The sequence below is a fragment of the Tachyglossus aculeatus genome, chromosome 27, assembly GCF_015852505.1.
Source record: "Tachyglossus aculeatus isolate mTacAcu1 chromosome 27, mTacAcu1.pri, whole genome shotgun sequence".
Lineage (NCBI taxonomy): Eukaryota > Metazoa > Chordata > Mammalia > Monotremata > Tachyglossidae > Tachyglossus > Tachyglossus aculeatus.
In genome coordinates, this window is record NC_052092.1 from 5,794,047 (window position 1) to 5,817,618 (window position 23,572).

Genomic DNA, 23,572 nt, shown 5'->3' on the forward strand with positions numbered 1-23,572 from the left:
GAAGAGCGCCGCCTCGGCTCCCTCAGCCGGGCGCCCCTGCCGCGGCTATCTGTCGGTTCGCCCCCGCACATTCGCCAGGGCCTCCTCCCGCCGCGGCTACGGGGAGAGAGGCGGAATGGCGGAGAGCAGAGCCCTTCTTCTCCCCATCGAGGTGAGGGGACGGGGACGGGGGGTCGGGCGCGGGGGTGGACGGTGGGGGCCCCGGTACGGCCTGAGTTGGGTGTCGAATCTGCGGTTGCGGATCCCCGCGCTGCGCTGGCCCTGAGGGCCCGGCCCGGAGCGGGGATCAGGTGAGGCCTGCGGCCGAGTAAGGCTAATAATAATAACAACAATAATAATAATAATGGCATTTATTAAGCGCTTATTATGTGCAAAGCACTGTTCTAAGCGCTGGGGAGGTTGCAAGGTGATCAGGTTGTCCCATTTGGGGCTCACAGTCTTAATCCCCCATTTTACAGATGAGGGAACTGAGGCCCGGAGAAGTGAAGTGACCTGCCCAAAGTCACACAACTGACAAGTTGGGGAGCCGGGATTCGAACCCATCACCTCTGACTCCCAAGCCCGGGCTCATTCCACTGAGCCATGCTGCTTCTCAATAATAATAATAATAATGGCGTTTATTAAGCGCTTACTATGTGCAATGCACTGTTCTAAGCGCTGGGGAAGTTACAAGGTGATCAGGTTGTCCCACTTGGGGCTCACAGTCTGAATCCCCCATTTTACAGATGAGGGAACTGAGGCCCAGAGAAGTTAAGTGACTTGTCCAAGGTCACACAGCTGACATGTGGCGGAGTCGGGATTTGAACCCATGACCTCTGACTCCAAAGCCCGTGCTCTTTCCACTGAGCCGTGCTGCTTCTCAATAATAATAATAATCATGGCATTTATTAAGCGCTTATTAGGTGCAAAGCACTGTTCTAAGCGCTGGGGAGGTTACAAGGTGATCGGGTTGTCCCACTTGGGGCTCACAGTCTGAATCCCCCATTTTACAGATGAGGGAACCGAGGCCCAGAGAAGTGAAGTGACTTTCCCAAGGTCGCACAGCTGACAATTGGCGGAGTCAGGATTTGAACCCATGACCTCTGACTCCAAAGCCCGTGCTCTTTCCACTGAGCCATGCTGCTTCTCAATAATAATAATAATAATGGCATTTATTAAGCGCTTACTATGTGCAATGCACTGTTCTAAGCGCTGGGGAAGTTACAAGGTGATCAGGTTGTCCCACTTGGGGCTCACAGTCTGAATCCCCCATTTTACAGATGAGGGAACTGAGGCCCAGAGAAGTGAAGTGACTTGCCCCAAGTCACACAGCTGACAAGTGGCGGAGCCGGGATTCGAACCCATGACCTCTGACTCCCAAGCCCGGGCTCATTCCACTGAGCCATGCTGCTTCTCAATAATAATAATAATAATGGCGTTTATTAAGCGCTTACTATGTGCAATGCACTGTTCTAAGCGCTGGGGAAGTTACAAGGTGATCAGGTTGTCCCACTTGGGGCTCACAGTCTGAATCCCCCATTTTACAGATGAGGGAACTGAGGCCCAGAGAAGTGAAGTGACTTGCCCCAAGTCACACAGCTGACAAGTGGCGGAGCCGGATTCGAACCCGCGACCTCTGACTCCCAAGCCCGGGCTCATTCCACTGAGCCATGCTGCTTCTCAATAATAATAATAATAATGGCATTTATTAAGCGCTTACTATGTGCAAAGCACTGTTCTAAGCGCGGGGGAGGTTACAAGGTGATCAGGTTGTCCCACTTGGGGCTCACAGTCTGAATCCCCCATTTTACAGATGAGGGAACCGAGGCCCAGAGAAGTGAAGTGACTTTCCCAAGGTCACACAGCTGGCAATTGGCGGAGTCAGGATTTGAACCCATGACCTCTGACTCCAAAGCCCGTGCTCTTTCCACTGAGCCATGCTGCTTCTCAATAATAATAATGATGATGGCATTTATTAAGCGCTTATTAGGTGCAAAGCACTGTTCTAAGCGCTGGGGAGGTTACAAGGTGATCAGGTTGTCCCACTTGGGGCTCACGGTCTTAATCCCCATTTTACAGACGAGGGAACTGAGGCCCAGAGAAGTGAAGTGACTTGCCCCAAGTCACACAGCTGACAAGTGGCGGAGGCGGGATTCGAACCCATGACCTCTGACTCCCAAGCCCGGGCTCATTCCACTGAGCCATGCTGCTTCTCAGTAATAATAATAATCATGGCATTTATTAAGCGCTTATTAGGTGGAAAGCACTGTTCTAAGCGCTGGGGAGTTACAAGGTGATCAGGTTGTCCCACTTGGGGCTCACAGTCTTCATCCCCATTTTACAGATGAGGGAACTGAGGCCCAGAGAAGTGAAGTGACTTGCCCCAAGTCACACAGCTGACAAGTGGCGGAGCTGGATTCGAACCCGCGACCTCTGACTCCCAAGCCCGGGCTCATTCCACTGAGCCATGCTGCTTCTCAATAATAATAATAATCATGGCATTTATTAAGCGCTTACTATGTGCAATGCACTGTTCTAAGCGCTGGGGAGGTTACAAGGTGATCAGGTTGTCCCACTTGGGGCTCACAGTCTGAATCCCCCATTTTACAGATGAGGGAACTGAGACCCAGAGAAGTGAAGTGACTTGCCCAAGGTCACACAGCAGGCATGTGGCGGAGCGGGATTCGAACTCATGACCTCTGACTCCCAAGCCCGGGCTCATTCCACTGAGCCGTGCTGCTTCTCAATAATAATAATAATAATGGCATTTATTAAGCACTTACTATGTGCAAAGCACTGTTCTAAGCGCTGGGCAGGTTACAAGGTGATCAGGTTGTACCACGGGGGGCTCACAGTCTTAATCCTCCATTTTACAGATGAGGGAACTGAGGCCCAGAGAAGTGAAGTGACTTGCCCAAGGTCACACAGCAGACATGTGGCGGAGTCGGGATTCGAACCCATGACCTCTGACTCCAAAGCCTGGGCTCTCTCCACAGAGACACGCTGCTTCCCTGTAATAATAATAATAATAATAATAGTTATTAAGCGCTTACTAGGTGCAAAGCACTGTTCTAAGCACTGGGGAGGTTACAAGCCGGAGGTCATGGGTCGCCTGTATATATCAATCAATCAATCGTATTTATTGAGCGCTTACTGTGTGCAGAGCACTGGACTAAGCGCTTGGGAAGTCCAAATTGGCAACAAATAGAGACAGTCCCTACCCAACGGCGGGCTCACAGTCTAAAAGGGGGAGACAGAGAACAAAACCAAACATACTAACAAAATAAAATAAATAGAATAGATATGGACATGTAAAATCAATCAATCAGTCGTATTTATTGAGCGCTTACTGTGTGCAGAGCACTGGGCTAAGCACTTGGGAAGTCCAAGTCGGCAACATATAGAGATGGTCCCTACCCAACAGTGGGCTCACAGTCTAAAAGGGGGAGACAGAGAACAAAACCGAACATACTAACAAAATAAAATAAATAGAATAGATATGTGCAGGTAAAATCAATCAATCTGTCGTATTTACTGAGCGCTTACTGTGTGCAGAGCACTGGACTAAGCGCTTGGGAAGTCCAAGTCAGCAACATATAGAGACGGTCCCTACCCAACAGCAGACTACAGTCTAAAAGGGGGAGACAGAGAACAAAACCAAACATACTAACAAAATAAAATAAATAGGATAGATATGTGCAAGTAAGATAAATAAATAAATAGAGTAGTAAATCTGTACAAACATATATCCATATATACAGGTGCTGTGGGGAAGGGAAGGAGATAAGATGGGGGGGATGGAGAGGGGGACGAGGGGGAGAGGAAGGAAGGGGCTCAGTCTGGGAAGGCCTCCTGGAGGAGGTGAGCTCTCATATGTGAGCCTTATATGTTTGTACATATTTATTACTCTATTTTACTTGTACATATTTATTCTATTTATTTTATTTTGTTAATATGTTTTGTTCTGTTGTCGGTCTCCCCCTTCTAGACTGTGAGCCCGCTGTTGGGTAGAGACCGTCTCTAGGTGTTGCCAACTTGTCCTTCCCAAGTGCTTAGTCCAGTGCTCTGCACACAGTAAGCGCTCAATAAATACGATTGAATGAATGAATGGGCCTGGAGTTGGAAGGTCATGGGTTCTAATTCCGCCTCTGCCCCGTGTCTGCTGTGTGACCTTGGGTTAGTCCCTTCACTTCTCGAGCCCACTGTTTGGGTAGGGACCGTCTCTATATGTTGCCAACTCGTACTTCCCAAGCGCTTAGTCCAGTGCTCTGCACACAGTAAGCGCTCAATAAATATGATTGATTGATTGATTGATTCAAGTCCCAGCTCCGCCACTTGTCAGCTGTGTGACTTTGGGCAAGTCACTTCACTTTTTTTTTTAATGGCATTTATTAAGCGCTTACTATGTGCAAAGCACTGTTCTAAGCACTGGGGAGGTTACAAGCCGGTGGTCATGGGTTCAAATTCCGGCCCCGCCAATTGTCAGCTGTGTGACTTTGGGCAAGTCACTTCACTTTATTTTTTTTTTAATGGCATTTATTAAGCGCTTACTAGGTTCTAAGCACTGGGGAGGTTACAAGCCTGAGGTCATGAGTTCACATCCCGACTCCGCCAATTGTCAGCTGTGTGACTTTGGGCAAGTCACTTCCCTTTTTTTTCAATGGCATTTATTAAGCGTTTACTATGTGCAAAGCACTGTTCTAAGCACTGGGGAGGTTACAAGCCGGTGGTCATGGGTTCAAATCCCGGCTCCGCCAATTGTCAGCTGTGTGACTTTGGGCAAGTCACTTCACTTTTTTTTTAATGGCATGTATTAAGCACTTACTAGGTTCTAAGCACTGGAGAGGTTCAAATTCCGACTCCGCCAATTGTCAGCTGTGTGACTGGGCAAGTCACTTAACTTTTTTTTTAATGGCATTTATTAAGCACTTACTAGGTGCAAAGCACTGTTCTAAGCACTGGGGAGGTTACAAGCCGTGTTCAAATCCCGACTCCGCCAATTGTCAGCTGTGTGACTTTGGGCAAGTCACTTCACTTTTTTTTTTTAATGGCATTTAAGCCCTTACTAGGTGCAAAGCACTGGGGAGGTTACAAGCCGGAGGTCATGGGTTCAAATCCTGGCTCCGCCAATTGTCAGCTGTGTGACTTTGGGCAAGTCACTTCACTTTTTTTTTTAAATGGCATTTATTAAGCGCTTACTAGGTGCAAAGCACTGTTCTAAGCACTGGGGAGGTTACAAGATGATCAGGTTGTCCCACGGGGGGCTCACAGTCTTCGTCCCCATTTTACAGATGAGGTAACTGAGGCCCAGAGAAGTGAAATGACTTACCCAAAGTCACACAACTTGCCCAAAGTCACACACTTTCACTTCTCTGGGCCTCAGTTACCTCATCTGTAAAATGGGGATTAAGACTGTGAGCCCCACGTGGGACAACCTGATCACCTTGTAACCTCTCTAGCGCTTAGAACAGTGCATTGCACATAGTAAGCGCTTAATAAATGCCATTATTGTTATTACAAGGTGATCAGGTTGTCCCACGGGGGGCTCACAGTCTTCATCCCCATTTTACGGGTGAGAGAACGGAGGCCCAGAGAAGTTAAGTGACTTGCCCAAAGTCACGCAATAATAATAATGGTATTTGTTAAGCACTTACTATGTACAAAGTACTGTTCTAAGTGCTGGGGAGGTTACAAGGCGATCAGGTTGCCCCACGGGGGATTCACAGTCTTAATCCCATTTTACAAGTGAGAGAATGGAGGCCCAGAAAAGTTAAGTGACTTGCCCAAAGTCACACAATAATAATAATAATAATGGTATTTGTTAAGCGCTTACTATGTGCAAAGCACTGTTCTAAGCACTGGGGAGGATACAAGGTGATCAGGTTGTCCCACTTGGGGCTCACAGTCTTAATCCCCATTTTACAGTTGAGAGAACTGAGGCCCAGAGAAGTGAGGTGACTTGCCCAAAGTCACACAACTGACAAGTGGTGGAGCCGGGATTTGAACCCATGACCTCCGACTCCAAAGCCCGGGCTCTTTCCAATGAGCCACGCAGCTTCTCTTTATTAAGCGCTTTCTATGTGCAAAGCACTGTTCTAAGCGCTGGGGAGGTTACAAGGCGATCAAGTGGTCCCACGGGGGATTCAGTCTTAATCCCCATTTTACAGGTGAGAGAACTGAGGCCCAGAGAAGTGAAGTGACTTGCCCAAAGTCACACAACTGACAATTGGTGGTCAGGATTTGAACCCATGACCTGAGACTCCAAAGCCTGGGCTCTTTCCACTGAGCCACGCTGCTTCAATAATAATAGTAATAATGGCATTTATTAAGCACTTACTATGTGCAAAGCACTGTTCTGGGCGCTGGGTGAAGCAGCTTGCCCAAGGTTACACAGCAGACAAGTGGCGGAGCCGTGATTTGAACCTAGGTCCTCTGACTCCCAAGCTCAGGTTCTTTCCATTCCGCTATTGAGTACCTCCTATACAGAGACCACTATGTTACGGACTTGGGGGAGTACAATACAATAGGTACCTACGTTTTTTAAACTGTGCCTCAGTTATCTCATCTGTATAATGGGGATTAAGACTGTGAGCCCCCCGTGGGACAACCTGATCACCTGGTCAGCGCTTAAAAAGTGCTTGGCACATAGTCACCTCGTAACCTCCCCAGCGCTTAGAACAGTACTTTGCACATAGTAAGCGCTTTGGGTAGGGACCGTCTCTATATGTTGCCAACCTGTACTCTCCGAGTGCTTAGTACAGTGCTCTGCACACAGTAAGCGCTCAATAAATACGATTGATTGATTGATTGATTTATACTTGTACATATTTACTATTCTATTTGTTTTGTTAATGAGGTGCATATAGCTATAATTCTATTTATTCTGATGGTACTGACACCTGTCTACGTGTTTTGTTTTGTTGTCTGTCTTTTAGACTGTGAGCCCACTGTTGGGTAGGGACTGTCTCTATATGTTGCCAATTTGTACTTCCCAAGCGCTTAGTACAGTGAGTAAGCGCTCAATAAATACGATTGATGATGATGATGATCGTCATTATTATTATTACTAAACTTTCATTTCCTCTTTTTCCATTCCCTCCTGAGCTGCCCCGACTCACTCCCTTTATTCGCGGCCCCCTCTCCCAGCCCCACAGCATTTATGTACATATCTGTATTATATTTATTTCTATGAATGTCTGCTTCCCCCTCTAGACTGTAAGCTCATAGTAGGCAGGGAATGCGTCTGTTTTATTGTTGTGTTGTATTCTCCCAAGCGCTTAGTACAGTGCCTTGCATACAGTAAGTGCTGTGAGCACTCAGGCTGTGAGCCTTTTAGACTGTGAGCCCACTGTTGGGTAGGGACTGTCTCTAGATGTTGCCAACTTGTACTTCCCAAGCGCTTAGTACAGTGTTCTGCACACAGTAAGTGCTCAATAAATACGATTGATTGATTGATTGATTAATAAATAGATCCAAAGTAATTAAGTTGGACACAGTCCATGTCCCACATGGGGCTCAGGATATTAATCCCCACTTTACAGATGAGGTAACCGAGGCACAGAGAAGTTAAATAATTTGCCCAAGGTCACACTGCAGGCAAGTGGTGGAGTCAGGATTAGAACCCATGTCCAGACTCTCAGGCCTGTGCTCTATCCACTTGACCATGCTACTTCTTATTTATTCATTTAGTCATATTTATTGAATGTTTACTGTGTGCAGAGCACTGTACTTATTGCCTGCCCTAGAGGAGCTTAGAGTCTAGAGGGGAGACAGACATTAAGATATGTTACAGGTAGGGGAAGCAGCAGAATACATTAATTAAACGCTTATTACAGTGCTCTGCACACAGTGAGTGCTCAATAAATATGATTGAATGAATGAGCCCCTTCCTTCCTCTCCCCCTCGTCCCCCTCTCCATCCCCCCCATCTTACCTCCTTCCCTTCCCCACAGCACCTGTATATATGTATATATGTTTGTACATATTTATTACCCTATTTATTTATTTATTTATTTATTTTACTTGTACATATCTATTCATTTTATTTCGTTAGTATGTTTGGTTTTGTTCTCTGTCTCCCCCTTTTAGACTGTGAGCCCACTGCTGGGTAGGGACTGTCTCTATATGTTGCCAACTTGTACTTCCCAAGCGCTTAGTACAGTGCTCTGCACACAGTAAGCGCTCAATAAATACGATTGATGATGATGATGATTGGAGAAATGAGGGCCTAGTCAGGGAAGGTTTTTTGGAAGAGATATGATTTTAAGGCTTTCAAGGTGGGGAGAGGGAGACGCTTAATAAATATCATTGACTGATCCTAGACGGGAGGATGCTATTACTCTATTTCTTTATTACTGTGTTTATTTATTTATTACTCTATTTATTACTCTATTTATCTATTTATTTTATTTGTACATATTTATTCTATTTATTTTATTTTGTTAATGTGTTTTGTTTTGTTCTCTGTCTCCCCCTTCTAGACTGTGAGCCCACTGTTGGGTAGGGACTGTCTCTAGATGTTGCCAACTTGTACCTCCCAAGCGCTTAGTCCAGTGCTCTGCACTCAGTAAGCGCTCAGTAAATCCGATTGAATGAATGAATGAATGAATGAATAAAGGGCAAGCAGAAAGATAGACGAGTGTGAAGTACAGTGAGTAGATTGGTGTTAGAGGAGCGAAAGTTGCATGCTTGGTTGTAGTGGGAGAGGAGCAAGGTTAGGTGGGGAGAGCTAATTTGGTGCTCAAGAATTACTGCTTGACCTCCAACACGCTTAAGATTCTAGGGTACTGAAGGGGGTACTGAGCTCCCACTTTGTGCCAGGCACTCAGATAGATAGTAGGGGATTGGGTTGGACACGGTACCTTCTCCACAACAGATTCCCAGTCTCGGAGGGAGAGAGAGCGAGGTTCTTATCCCCATTTTATAGATGGGGAATAAATAAATACGATTGATGATTCTAGGGTGACACTCAATAAATCCTGCCGTTGCTTTCGTTACCCAAACCCCAGGACGGCGTCGCTTGACGTTGCGGCAGTTCCTGAGAAAGATGAAGGCCAACCGAGAGAGAATGTGCGCCCAGGAGAGAGAGTTTGTGTATGAGTTGAGGGTTGGGGGCCAGCGCCTGGAGCTCTCCGTGCCTCTGCAGTTTCCAGTCCAGCAGGACCCCGGCCACCTACATGCCCGGCTCATGCTCCTGCACAACTTGCCCTGCTTCATCGAAAACGGTGAGAGCGCGTCCACCTCACTATCCCTCCCACCAGTTCCCTGCTGGTCTGGGGACTCCCCTGCCTCAGGAACCAGGGCCTCAGGACCCTGGGTAGATGTAGCCCTTGGGAAGGGAGAAGGAGAACCGTAACAATAAATGTGCCAGGGGGTACTGAGCTCCCACTTTGTGCCAGGCACTCAGATAGTAGGGGATTGGGTTGGACACGGTACCTTCTCCACAACAGATTCCCAGTCTCCGAGGGAGAGAGAGCGAGGTTCTTATCCCCATTTTATAGATGAGGAAAAGACCCAGAGAGGATGGGCCACTCACCCAATATCAATCAATCAATCGTATTTATTGAGCGGTTACTGTGTGCAGAGCACTGTACTAAGCGCTTGGGAAGTACAAGTTGGGATGTCACACAGTAGACCTGGGCAGAGCGGGGGTCAGAACCCGGATCTCATGATTCCCAGGCCTGGGGGCTTTCCACAAAGAAAAAGCTTTTGCTGCAGTCTTTGTTCCTTTTCCTTCCGAGGTGCTCAAGACCAGTATTGTCATCTCCATTTTACCGAGGAGAAAACGGAGGCCCAGAGCGAGTTACTTGCCTGAGATCACAGTGCAGGAGATTGGGCCTGGGGTGCCCACTCCCACTGCGTGTCTCGGCTCCCCGCCCCCCCCGCATTTTGGGAGCTCGTCCCAGTTTCAGGGAACTGGGTCCCAAGGCTGGGGGTGGTCCCATGGGGCCAGTGTGTGTCCCTGAGGAAGCCAACCTGGGAGCCAGGACCTAATTAATTTATTTATATTAATATCTGTCTCCCCCTCTAGGCTGGAAGCCCGTTGGGGGCAGGGAATATATCTGTTATATTGTTGTGTTGCAGCCCTGGTCTCCCCCAGTGTCATGCTAAGTGTCATGGTTTCAAATAAAGCATCCGTTGTCAAAATACAGATTTCTGCTCCTTGTCGCTTTTAATTAGTCAACTGGACACTGTACTGAGTGCCCATTGGGCCCAAAGTACCGTTCAGGATGCAGAGCATTTTACTGAACACATAGGAGAGTACAGCAGGAGCCAGACAAATGTTCCCTGCCCTCATGGAACTCACAGTCTAATGCAGGTGGTGGGGCGGACAGACTGTTTCTGAGGAGTGGGAGGAACACCCGGGATGTGGTGGGAAGCTGGGAAGCATGACTGGATGCTCTATGATGGGGCCTGTGGGGGATCGGTGGGGAAACTGAGGAACATCAGAAAGGCTATCTGTGCTCTTCCCCTATACTGTGTCCCCATCGCTCTGCCCAGACTTGAAAGACACTCTAAGCCAGTTTGTCCAGTGCGCGACCGCCCAGGACCACGACCGGGAAGCTGAGGCCGCCCTGGATGCGGTGAAGGCCGGACGCGTGGAGCTGCACCAGCTGGCCAGCGCCTGGGCCAGGGCCTATGCTGAGGTGAGCCCACGTGGCTGGCAGGAACAGTCGGGGTGAAGTCCGGTCTGCCACCTCACAGTCCTGTTGGCAGTCCCTGGACCGCAGTCCTCGGCTGGGTAATAGCTGTGATAATGGGGTATTTGTTAAACCTTTGCTCATCATCATCATCAATCGTATTTATTGAGCGCTTACTATGTGCAGAGCACTGGACTAAGCGCTTGGGAAGTACAAATTGGCAACATATAGAGACAGTCCCTACCCAACAGTGGGCTCACAGTCTAGGCCAAGCATGATGCGAAGGTACAAGATAATCAGATCCCTGTCCCACTCGGGGCTCAGCTTGAGCAGGAGGGACTCCTCCCCATATTACAGATGAGAAGATCCAGGCCCAGAAAAGTGAGGCGACTTGCCGAGGTCACACGGGGGGCAAATGGCAGAACCAGGATCAAAACCCACGTCCACCTGACTCCTGGGATCTTACTCTTTCCCTGAGGCCAAGCTGCTTCTCACCTTTTCAGGTATCCCCTTGGAGGGATAAATTACCAGGATGGAATTGTTTCAAAGACTGGGCCTGGAGATGAGGAACTTTGGGAAGGGCCCTTCCCCTCCCCCGACCCCTCCAGAATTGCGCAAGGATGACACGCAAATTCGTGAAGCGTTCCATATTTTCCATATTTAGTACTCTATTTATTTTACTTGTACATATCTATTCTATTTATTTTATTTTGTTAGTATGTTTGGTTTTGTTCTCTGTCTCCCCCTTTTAGACTGTGAGCCCACTGTTGGGTAGGGACTGTCTCTATATGTTGCCAATTTGTACTTCCCAAGCACTTAGTACAGTGCTCTGCACACAGTAAGTGCTCAATAAATACGATTGATGATGATGATGACTGTCTCTATATGTTGCCAACTTGTACTTCCAAGTGCTTAGTACAGTGCTCTGCACACAGTAAGCGCTCAATAAATACGATTGATTGATTGTCTCCCTCCTGTGTTAGCTGATGACCCTGTGATATCCCCAGCGAGGTCACCACCACCGCTACCAGTACCTTCAAACTGGGAGAGTATCTCTGCAGCCCCGTCTCATTCAGTTCAGTGTGCACGTGGTATTTATTCAGCACCCCAGGCGTCATTCATTCATTCCTTCAATCGCATTTATTGAGCACTTACTGTGTGCGGAGCACAGTATTAAACACTTGGGAGTGTATAGTGCAACAATAAAAAGACACATTCCCTGACCAAAATGAGCTTACAGTCTAGAGGGGGAGACAGACATTAATATAAATAAATGAAATGCAGATACGTATATAAGTGCTGTGGATCTTGGAGGGGGGATGATTAAAGAGAGCAGGTTGGGGCAGTGCAGGAGGGAGTGAGAGAAGAGGAAAGGACGGCTTGGTGAAGGCCTCTTCGAGGAAATGTGACTTTAATACGGCTTTGAACGGGGGGAGAACAGTTGGGCTTCCAGTGGGTGATGGGGGGCTGACGTCCGAGGTGGGGTGGCCTTTTGCAGACCACTCTGGAGCACGCCCGGCCCGAGGAGCCCAGCTGGGACGAGGACTTCGCTGACGTCTACCACGACCTGATCCATTCCCCGGCCTCGGAAACGCTCCTGAACCTGGAGCACAACTACTTTGTGAGCATCTCCGAACTGATCGGCGAGAGAGACGTGGAGCTGAAGAAGCTGCGAGAGAGGTCGGTTCTCGGTGGCGGAGGGGGGCTGCCCGTGGCTGCATGACGGGGATGGGGCTTTCTGCAGTTGTACCTGGGGGACTCTGTGCAGTCAGGGGAGCTTTTCCCACTGTGGTACGCACCCTGTTGCCTTCCTGGTGGAAAGATTTACCATCGATTACCTCCCGGCTGAGAGCTCTCCTATCGACCTTTTCCTCATCAGTCCCGGCAACTCCATCCCGAGCTCAGGATGTTGTCAATTAGAAGCCCTATGCCCTCGTCTCCCACGACCGGGGCTGTCTGGGCAGTGGGAGTGTCCAGGAATCCGGACCCCCTGCCGCCGGCCAACCTGGACTTTGCGTTTTAGGCAGGCGGCGGAAATGGAGCAGGTGATGCGGGAGCTCGGGAAGTCGCTGACGGACCAGGACGTGAACTCGCTGGCAGCGCAGCACTTCGAAGCCCAGCGGGTGTGGCCCGGTCCCCTGGGTTGGGAGGGTCTGTGGGCTCGCCTGCCCCGCTCCACTTGGAGGGTGACCGGATTGGGCAGTGGTCTCCGCTTGCAGGTCCTGGAGCAGGAGTGGACCAGCGAGCTGAAGCAGTCGAGCACCATTCAGAAACAGGAGTACCAGGAGTGGGTGGTCAGACTCCACCGAGACCTCCAAAACCCCAACAACAGCTCCATCAGGTGCGGGCGATGCAGCGGACTGGAGGCCGCGGCATGTACTGAGCACCCCCTGCGAGTAGCGCTCTGTGCTGAGCGCCCATTGAGACAGTGTTCCCCGGGGCAATGCCCTTTAATGAGCGCTCACTGGGGCAGGACCCCATACTAAGCATCCCCTGGGATACCACCCTATGCCGAGCACGGGCAGAGCCCAGCAGAAGCCCAAGCCTTATCCTCTGCCCGGCTGGAGCTCCCCTCTGTCTGGGAAAGCCGGTCCCTGAAGTAGCAGACTCCAGCTTCATTTTTGTTTTCATTTGGTGAGACCTGAAGTGGCAAGGGGAGCTTCAACAACACCTTAGAGTGATTGATTCGAGTCAAGATTTCACTGCTTCACAAGCAGATTCAGTCTTATTTTTTGAGCGTTTACAGTGGTTGGGAGAGTATAATATAACAGATTTGATAGATGCATTTCCTGTCCACAATAAGCGTACACTCTAGAGAGATCTTGTTCACGGTACCGGGACGTCCTTTTATGGAAAATCGGGTGACATTTTGTCCCTGAACCCTGGCACTCTTCACCGAATCTTGCCCTGCCCCCCAGCCTCCTATTCCTTCCAGAATAGTCTAATAATTACCGAAGCACTTACTACGTGCTAAATACCGTGCTGCGCGCTGGGATGGGCGTAAAATAATCCGATCCCGTCCCGTCCCACACAGAGCTTGAAGCCACCTCAGGAGGGAGAGTAGGTTTTGAATCCCCATTTCAGAGATAAGGAAACTGAGGCCCAAAGAAGTTAATCCTGTCCCGTCCCACACAGAGCTTGAAGCCACCTCAGGAAGGAGAGTAGGTTTTGAATCCCCGTTTCACAGATAAGGAAACTGAGGCCCAAAGAAGTTAACCAAGTGGCAGCAGGCAAATGGCAGAATCGGGATTAGGACCCGGGTGCTTTTACTTCCAGGGCCGGGGGTTTTCCCGTCGGCCACGCTGGAGTTAGTGCCTGTGGTCAGAGTTTGGCCAAAGCAGCCGTGGTTTGTAGAAAGTGGGTCCCCAACTTAGCTTCCCGCTGCCTCTGTCCTGAACCCTTTAGCCTCCTGGCTCTGTGTTTGCGTGTGTTTGCGTGTGTTTGTGTGTGTTTGTGCGTGTTTTGGGGGGACGGGGGCTCAGGGGAGGGAGTGGGGAAGGGGTCTGCGGGAGCCAAGGCCCCTTTTCCATGCCACCAGGGGGTAGTAGAGCCGTCCCTGTGACAACTACAAGTCATTTTGATTTTTCAACGTCCACCTTTCCCGGAGTCTCTGTCAGTCATTGGTATTTATTGAGTGATTACCTCGCAGAGCAAGGGTACAATATAACGGACGCATTCCCGGCCCAAAACAAGCTCGTAGTCTAGAAGGGGAGACAGACGTTAATGTCAATCAATAAATGACAGATATGTACAGAAGTGCTGTGGGGCTGGGGTGGAGGGTGAATGAAGGGAGCAAGTCAGGGCAATGCAAAAGGGAGAGGGAGAAGAGAGCTTAGCAGGGAAGGCCTCCTGGAGGAGATGTGCCTTCAATAAGACTTCGAAGCGAGGGTGGGTAATTGACAGATCTGAGGAGGGAGCGTGGTGTCTTTACCTGTCTGGAATCTGAACTTCGACCCACCCCCAACCGGCTGTGTGTTTCAGCGAGGAAATTAAGCTGCAGCCTGGCCACCTGCGGGAAGTGGAGGAGGCTGGCGGCAGGGTCTATGAGGAGCTGCGAAAGCTGGAGGAGAGCTTCACCATCCATTTAGGTGGGTGGGCCCGGCAGAGGGGGCCGGCCGGGGTCTGCGTCTGCCTTCGGGCCCCGTAGTTGGCCGTTCCCCCGCCCCACAGAGGTTCCAGGTGGTCGAGGTCACGGGGGCCGGGACTGCTTACACCAGCACCGCCGTGGTCCCGACTACCGCCCTCGGGTCCTGCTGTCCAAACCGACAGCCGGGCTCTGGACTCTTCTGCCCGTCTCCCTGGCAGGGGCCCAGCTGAAGACCATGCACAACCTGCGTCTGCTGAGGGCGGACACCCTGGACTTCTGCAGGCACCAGCGGCACCAGCGCAGCGGCGTCAAGCTCCGCCGCTTGCAGACGGCGCTGTCGCTCTACTCCACGTCGCTTTGCGGCCTGGTGCTGCTGGTGGACAACCGCATCAACTCCTACAGTGGGATCAAGAGAGGTGGGTGCCCGTGCCCACACCATCACTTGCCCCTCCGTCATCCCCTCCGTTCATCCCAGCCAGGGGAGGGGGCACCGGGTTGGGGCGCAGTGCCCCAATAGTCCCCGCCCACCCGTCTTCCTCTCCCCTCTGTGGCCCTCAGACTTCGCCACCGTCTGCCAGGAGTGTACCGACTTCCACTTCCCGAGCATCGAGGAGCAGCTGGAGCAGGTCCAGCAGGTCGTCGTGCTCGCCCGGGCCCAGCGCAGGAGCGAGGCCAAGGACCCGCACGGTCAGTGAGACGCTTGGGGCAGGCTTCCCAGCCTGGCCCGTTGGGGAGAGACGCCCAACCCCTGCACCGGGGGGCTGTGCCCCGGGCCTCGAGCCTCCCGCTTCGGACCTAGGGTTCCCCGTCTGTCTGTTTCCGTGGAGCTGGGAGCTCGGGAAGGCCGTTACGCGTCTGTGCTGGCCTCCGGCTGTCGGGGCTGACCCCATGATGGGTCAGCCTGGATCCCTCACTCCGATGTGGAGGGGGGCCCCAGGGGACCCAGAGCTGGGGGGACCAGAATAGTCTCCTTCCTGGGCACTCCCTGGGGGCTGTTCAGCGCTGACCTCGGCTGACATACTCCCCTCTGGACTTGCTTGATCTCTCTCTCAGCTGACAAGATAGGCGGCATGACAACTCCTTGCTAGGACTGGTACCAGCCTGGATCCAGTCCTGGGGCTGGGGAGGTGGAGGAAGAGGAGGAGAAAGAGGGGACGGGGGAGCAGTGAGAATGGGAGACCCTTCACTGGAGCCCTGCTAAGGGCACCATTAAACAAAATTCAGCCTTCGCTATGTCCCGGCTGCCGGCTGGACCCAGTGGCTGCGGGGCTATGGGCCCTTAGTTTTTGCTATTGTGGAGTTCCAGTAGAGGCGTGTGACACCCCGGCTGACAGTCTGATCTGTGTGCATGAATGCACGCGCGCGCACACACACACACAAGCACACCCACACACACTGATTTGTACAGCCCGAGGAGACCTATAATTTCTGGCCCGGCAGGACGCGTGGGTCCCAGCCTGTGCGGCGGGCTGAGGAGGTGGGACCCGTGTCAGCCTCCGGCCCTGCTCTGCCCAGAGCATCCGGGATATTTTGGGGCCGTACGTGCAGACCGACCACTGGTTCAGAGCCTGCTGTTGTGGCCGCCCGGTCTCCTTCCTCCTCCTTCTCCTCTTTTCTCTCTCCCCGGAACAGCTCCCTTCTCCCCCTCCCCGGGCCACCACCAGTCATGGTCACCAGTCCCAGCTGTGGGCTGCCTCCGAGTCTTGGTGACAGGTCACTACTCATCTCCAAGGCAATGGCAGGGACCCATAGGCTTCGGAGAGCTCTCCTCCCCGACTCTTGTCTTCCTCGCTCCTCCACTTCTCTCCTTCCCCTCCCGAAAGCACAGGTCCTGGGAAAGGGCTGGGTGCCGCCCATCACGGTTGGCACAGCGCGTGCGTGCCCACCCACCGACCACTTCTGGATCGTGAGTGAGGGTGGGAGGGACACCAGCCCGCCCAGGAACTTCATTCTTTCATTCATTCATTCGTATTTATTGAGCGCTTCCTGTGTGCAGAGCACTGTACTAAGTGCTTGGGAGAGTAAATTACAGTAATAGACACATTCCCTGCGCACAGTGAGTTTACAGTCTACAGTTCATCACAGAAGGTGGTGGTGTGTGGGATGGGCTTTCTTAGGCAGGACATCATCATCATCATCATCAATCGTATTTATTGAGCGCTTACCATGTGCAGAGCACTGTACTAAGCGCTTGGGAAGTACAAATTGGCAACATATAGAGACAGTCCCTACCCAACAGTGGGCTCACAGTCTAAAAGTCTAAAAGGACATGTGGACATACTCCCTCCCCACCTGCTCCTCTCTTCCGGTCAGTCAGTCCATCTGTCAGTTGTATTTATTGAGCGCTTATTGTGTGCAGAGCACCGTACTAAGCACTTGGGAGAGTACTGGAGCTGTTCCTGCCTCGCCCAGGCTCCCCTCAGTGTAGGTGTGGCACTAGCGGAGAGACCTGTTTCTCCACCTGGAGCTCCCCAGATCTGCCTCTGGCACCCACGGGGGCCCGGGGCCGTGCTTACGGGGAGGCTTGGGCACCAGTCAGGGAGGCAGACATAGTGGCCGCTGACCCCGGTCCCTTGGGTTACACGGAAGTGATGCCTTCCTTAGCAACCTAACCCCCTGAGCTGGTCCATCCCAGCAGCATCTCAACAGGCGGTCATCGCTTCCGCCGTTTATTCCTGGGCAGAGAGGAAGACCTGAAATGGGAGGCTTCGACCTACGGTAGTGTCGGGCTGGAGCCTGGGAGCACTCAGAGGCAGGGAGCGCTCAAAGGGGGCTCGCTGTGGCAGGGAAGAGAATGTGGCCTGGCACCTCTTAGGTTGTTGCAAAGCCCGGCGCATTGGGCAGGCAGTAAGGCCCTCCCTGCCTTGCTGCCGCCCACTGGGATATCGCTAAGCCACCCATGGGCCCTTTGATCAGGAGAAGAGTGTTGGGAGGACTTGTGTCAGGAGGGACAGATGACATCGTAGAAAAGTCGTTCACACACTGCCACTCTGGGATGAACTGCGGACTGAGCTTTTCATAGCTTTTGTGGCTGGAGAGAGCACCGAGCTGGAGGAATAGGGAACAGTAAACCGGTACCGGTGAGAATTTCTAATCCAGGTGAGCTTGCCAGGTGGCAGGGGTCAGGTCATTTGTCCTCATGGGCACCCGCTCCTAGGTAAAGCGGGCTGTCTCCTCCTCAGGGTCATCCCAAGCCTGTGCGTGGGGAGCTAAGGAAGTTCCATTAGGGACCAGCGACTAGCGCTTGGGGAATACACATGGTGGGAGTGGGTTCCTGGTGGGTCATATGATGTGGTCAGGTGGTGCGGCCTCCTTCTTGTAGATCCTGATAACAGGAATGGAGGGAGTGACGACAAGAACAAGACCACAGATCGGAACCCGTCTAATATTTTTCCAGGTGAGTTATTATTCCCCCTCACCCCCTGTGACCCCCTTTCAACTCCCCTGCCGGTTCCTCCTTCCTCCCATCTGTAATTTGTCTTAGGGCCCCTCTCCCCTGCTCTAAGCTCTCAGGTGTTTGAGGGCAGGAATCATCCCTACCAACTCTGTTGTCATCTCCCAACTGTCCAGTACAGTACTCTCTGTAACCGTAAGCACTCCATAAGTGCCATTAATTGATTGACCACACATGCCAAGTGTTAGTTTGAAAGTGCCCGCATTCAGAGAACCCCTCAAAACTGGGCTGGCCGTGTTCTCTCCCGGGGCATGCGTAGCGGGAGGTGGCTAGGGGGTGGCACATGGCCCCTCACGGGCCTTGGCACCGGGACATTCTCCCGGGAGGGTCAGGCCCGGGCCCGGGATCTCAGCCTGTTTGTGCGGCAGACTTCCTCCCAGCACCGCTCTGGGGGTCATTAGGGCAACCAGGCGCCGAAAAGTTTCCCCGTATCTCCAGTGTGAACAGCAACGGCGGCGGCAGGATCACACTTCCAGAAAACGCATCATCTGATTTCGACCCCTCCTGAGTTTCGTTTTCCAAGAGATGACACTTTTCAGCTTCCCCTTTCTTTAGTTTCCCGGACGGCTGTTGGCCTGGATTCACTTTCACTGACTGGAAGCCTGAACTTCCGTGTCCAGTTTGGTGTTAAAGTGTGCGATCTTGGCGAACGGGGAGAGGGTGCGGTTTCTTTCTTAGAAAAAGAGATCCACTTCGGACCTCGGTAATCTGTCGGCAAAGTGCTGTGTTGGGTACCCGTGTGTGCAGAGAGCTGGGCTGGGCGCCCACTGTGTGCAAGGCTTTGTGCCAGGCTCCTGCTGTCTACAGAGTACTGTGCTGGGCATCTGCTGTGTACAGAGAGCTGCGTTGGATGCCCACTGTGCAGAGGGCTGTGCTGGGCATCCCCTGTGTACAGAGCACTGTACTGGGCACTCACTGGGTACAGAGCACTGTGCCGGGTGCCTGCTGTTTATACAGTGCCACGCTGGGTGCCCACTGTGTACAGAGCGCTGTGCTTGGCGCCTGCTGTGTGCAGAGCATTGGACTGGTTGAGTGCAGCACAGGTAGAAAACCAATCTCCTGCACACAACCTTACAGACACAGGTGAGAGGGGGCCCAGAATGGAAAGGTGACTCGGGTGGGGTGCGCGGGGTTGTCCACGACTAAGGCCGGGATCACACACCCTGCGCTCACAGCCACGGCATCAGAAACCCAGGTGATGAGACACAGCTGGCCTTGTCCCGCCCGTTCTCCGGCCCCCTTCTCCTCCTCCGCTCAGCTTCTGCCGCTGTTTCCGGGCCCGGCCACCCTCCCCCGCCCCTCCTGGCCTTGGCCGCCGCTGCTGTGGCTGCCCAGCGCTGGCTCACCACCGTCAGCCTGCGGTCTTCGGCGTCCGATCCCAGATAAAGTTAGGGCCGGGATCGCCTCCCCGGGCACCGCTTCCTCCTCCCCTGCTCCTCCCCTGCTCCTCCCCCTGCTCCTCCCCCTCCTTCCCCTCAGGAACAGGAAGCTGTCCCCACTCAGCATCTGTCAGTCTAAAAATACCTGAGCCAAGGCGGGGGCGTCCTCTCCCCAGGCCCTTAGCTCACACTGCACCATGCCCCGTTTAGGGGCCTCCTTGCAGCACGTCGAGATCCCGATTTGGTGCTCCCTGCATCGGAATGGTGTCGCCCTCCTCTCCTCCGCCCTACACAACTGCTGGCTTCCAGCATCTTGAGCCCAACGGTCGTGCCCCCTCTGACCCTCCCCCATGGGATCATCATCATCATCAATCGTATTTATTGAGCGCTTACTATGTGCAGAGCACTGTACTAAGCACTTGGGAAGTACAAATTGGCAACACATTGAGACAGTCCCTACCCAAGGGATCTCCCTTGGGAGGTGGGGTTGGGAGGATGACCGCCCGTTCAGTAACCAGGCTGGGCCGCACCCATTAGTAGCAATAATAGTATGTGTTAAGTGCTTTCTGGGTCCAAGGCACCGTAGTAACCGCTGGGAGAAAATACCCAGCGATCAGGCTCAGGGCCCTTCCTTCCAAATTAAGTCCTTCCCCAGCCTGTCCTCGCTCTGACCCTGGGCAAGCTCACTGCTCCCCAGGCTGAAACAGGGCCCACCCCGCAACTGGGCACCTCACAGGTCTGTGGGGTGGGCCCTGTTTCAGCCTGGAGTGGGCAGGGATGGCTCAGGGTCACATGGCGGGCTTTCCACCGACCCCGGGGATTCCAGCCTACCCAAAGGGGAGCCGCTTGGGAGGGGACGCCTGGCTGAGTGGGCCAAGAATGTCCCTCGGTGGGTCGCTCTTGACCACCCGGCCGGCCCCCGGCCTCGTCTGCTGCCGTTCCAGGTGAGTTCTACATCACCCGCCACTCCAATCTTTCCGAGACCCACGTGGCGTTTCACCTGTGCGTGGATGACAGCGTGCGGTCGGCCCACATCACGGCCCGCGACCCGGCCATCAGCGGGCTCCGCAACATCCTCAAAGTCTGCTGCACCCACGACGTCACCACCGTCAGCCTGCCCCTGCTGCTGGTCCATGACATGGCTGAGGTGAGCGGTGCGTGGCCCAGCCTTGCGGGCCCTGACCGGTCCTCGCGGGCCCCTGGCCATCAGACCTTCCGGCCCCAGGGTGTGCGCATCGGGTGGACTGTGCATGTGCGGGGGTGGACGGTGGATGGTCCCCTCTGGGTCCAGGAAGGAGAGTCCAATTAGCCCTGTTTCTACTTGCAGGAAATGACCATTCCCTGGTGCTTGAAGAGGGCAGAACTGGTGTTCAAGTGTGTCAAAGGTCAGTGCCACCTGGGCGAGGGGCCAGGGGGCGAGCAGCTAGACGAGCGGGCGGGCAGATAGCCTCACAGGGCAGCCAAGCTTTTCCGCGGGACAGACTTAGGCCCTGACGTGCAAACTTGGGTGTCCTCTTCAAGCAAAAATCTAGGGTCCCTCCTCTCTTTCCTCTCTCCCCTGCCCCCCCAAGCCTTGCAGCCCCCAGCCTTTCCCTTCACCAGCGGCCTTGCCCCTGCCTTTCAGATGAGAGGGCCCAGGGGCGGGAGACCGGGCTCTGGGGCAAGGCCCCGGGCCAGGGTCAAGTGGGCAATGACATCAGGCCAGTGTCTGCTATCTGTCCGCCACAGGCTTCATGATGGAAATGGCATCGTGGGACGGCGGGGTCTCTCGCACGGTGCAGTTCCTTGTCCCGCAGGTGAGGTCGGGAGCAGTCTCACTACCCACCACCACTGCCCCTTCCATCCACTGGGAGCCTTCCTGACTGTCCAGGGGGCTCGCAGTCACTCCCCAGAGCCCTGACTGGCTGGGGATACTAGGAGGAGCCCATCCAGGCTGCTTTACTCAACTTCCGCGCTGAGCGGACGGGGCGTTGGGGTGAGGGGTGTTGCAGGCGGCTCCCCCCGTCCATTCCCCAGAGGTGACGTTGCCCCGTGCGTCTCTTGCAGAAGATCTCGGAGGAGATGTTCTTCCAGCTGAGCAGCATGCTCCCGCAGATCTTCCGGGTCTCATCCACCCTCACCCTGACGTCCAAGCCCTGAGCCCGCCGGGGACACGTGGGAGCTAAGTCAGGGGGGTGGGGAGGGCACCCTGGGGGACCGCGGACTCAGTGACAGAGGGTGGCTGCCCCTGAACCGAACCAGGTTCAGACATGGATCCGTGGGAGGAGAGGGGACTTTCAGTCCAGCCCGGACACCAGAAAAAGTTGCCTGCCTGGTGTCCACGTGTGCAGAGCCGCTGCTCCCGTGAGGCAGATGGGACTGGAAATCACCTTCCCGGGCACCTTTCCCCTTTACCTGCTCTGTGCCGCCCCGTGTTTGCATCACGTGGGTACCTGGAGTCTCTGGATCATCTCTTGTGGTCTGGCCCACCGTGCATATCACCAACCAGTTCTCCGGGCTCCTCGGAGAGAGAGCCGAAGCACGAGGGGCCTCGTTGGGGCCGGAGCGCAGGAAGCGGACAGGAGGAATGGGAGGGAGGCCGACCGGAGCAGTCTTTCCCATCCTGGGGCCACGTTGCTCCCTGACCCTGTGCTGGAGAGAATAAAGGAGCCATTCGCAGTCACCCCGCACGTTCGTTTTGTGACACATCAGGGTGGGCAGCGGAGAAACATCTCCCAGTGCTGAGGCCCTCTCCCTGGGAGATACGGTTCGGCTGCAGGGAAGCCAGGCCTCAGCTCCACATTTGGGCGAGCTCTTGAGCTGGTAAGACACCGGTGCTTATTTGCAAGCGGGTTGCGTGTGGTCCGTCCATCCGTCTGTTGCTCGGAGTGCAGCTTGGAGCATCACCGAATTTCTCCCCGGACTGAGGGGACGGATAGGGGCGGCCAAGCCCCTAGGAGAAAACCAGGTAACTGAGTTTGTGCATTCAGAAGCGGCTCTCCTGCCACCTCCAAGCCCAGCCATCTGGACCGCTGTCTCGGCCGGCTTTGGTGGGGCCCGAGGCCACTTGGGCCTCCGGGACTTAGTACAAGTGCCTAGTACGGTGCTCTGCACGCAGTAAGTACCCAGTAAGTACCATTGATGGGGATGGGACCGGCTGGTCTCTCTGGCTTCATGGCTTCCCAGGGGGAAGGGGCCCCTGCTGCCTTCCCTGGGGCAAAGCGAGGACCCAGCCCCCGGCCAAGTTAGACTGGCTAACGGCACCCCAGGAGGGCCGGGGCCATGGTGGGTGGACATTGGGAAAAATGAGAGGATGATCCAGTGGTCAGCAGAGGCTCCAACCGGGAAGCCAGATGGAGTTTCCTGGTGCCTATGGGATGCAGAAGTTGCTGCAGTTTTAGGGAATGGGGTGGGGAAGTGAGAGGTTAATAACGGAAAGGCCTCGAGGAGGAGGAGCCCTCCTAGAAAGGCATTCGCCCGTATTCTACTAGTTCAGTTGCTTATTTATTCATTTATACTTCTTTCCATTCCCTTCTGCTGGTGATCATTTTTGTATCTGTCTCTTCCCCCTTTAGTCCGTAAACTGGAGTGTCGGGAATGTGCCTTTCACTTCTGTTATACTCCCCCAGGCTCCCAGGACAGTGCCCACAGGATAGGTGCACTCTGCATCAAATAGCTGCCCAGTACAGTGCTCTGCACACAATAGGCAATCGGGCGGCACTTTGCACACAGGAGTTGCCCAGTACAATGCTCTGCAAACAGTAGTTGCCGAGTACAGTGCTCTGCACACAGTAATAATAATAATAATAATAATAATGGCATTTGTTAAGCGCTTACTACGTGCAAAGCACTGTTCTAAGCGCTGGGGAGGTTACAAGGTGATCAGTTGCCCGCTGGGAAACAATAATAATAATAATAATAATGATGGCGTTTGTTAAGCGCTTACTACGTGCAAAGCACTATTCTAAGCACTGGGGAGGTTACAAGGTGATCAGTTGCCTGCTGGGAAACAATACCAATAATAATAGTACAGTGCTCTGCACATAGTAAGCGCT

At 53.2% G+C, this 23,572-nt stretch overlaps 1 protein-coding gene across 2 annotated transcripts; it reads left to right on the forward strand.

Annotated features, from left to right (window-relative positions):
- The first annotated feature begins 80 nt into the window (after window positions 1–80).
- C27H12orf4 (chromosome 27 C12orf4 homolog) lies at window positions 81–22,200 on the forward strand. 2 transcript variants are annotated; one of them, XM_038767952.1, is made up of 14 exons: window positions 81–151; window positions 8,987–9,202; window positions 10,479–10,624; window positions 12,117–12,298; window positions 12,642–12,741; window positions 12,838–12,959; window positions 14,600–14,706; window positions 14,924–15,121; window positions 15,264–15,392; window positions 18,028–18,102; window positions 20,483–20,685; window positions 20,866–20,923; window positions 21,267–21,334; window positions 21,585–22,200. In XM_038767952.1, the coding sequence occupies exons 2-14, from the start codon at window positions 9,025–9,027 to the stop codon at window positions 21,675–21,677; spliced, it is 1,659 nt and encodes a 552-aa protein (XP_038623880.1). In that variant the 5' UTR covers window positions 81–151; window positions 8,987–9,024; the 3' UTR covers window positions 21,678–22,200. The 2 variants fall into 2 exon arrangements, with proteins under 2 accessions (XP_038623880.1, XP_038623879.1); XM_038767951.1 differs by lacking the exon at window positions 81–151 and adding an exon at window positions 266–290.
- The last annotated feature ends 1,372 nt before the right edge of the window (window positions 22,201–23,572 follow it).

Excerpts from the sequence above, each read along its gene's own strand:
- C27H12orf4 (XM_038767952.1), top strand. The coding sequence starts at position 9,025 with ATGAAGGCCAACCGAGAGAGAATGTGCGCCCAGGAGAGAGAGTTTGTG. Across the intron at positions 12,742-12,837 it reads AGCACTTCGAAGCCCAGCGG|GTCCTGGAGCAGGAGTGGAC; the intron begins GTGTGGCCCGGT and ends CTCCGCTTGCAG. Across the intron at positions 20,924-21,266 it reads GGTGTTCAAGTGTGTCAAAG|GCTTCATGATGGAAATGGCA; the intron begins GTCAGTGCCACC and ends TGTCCGCCACAG.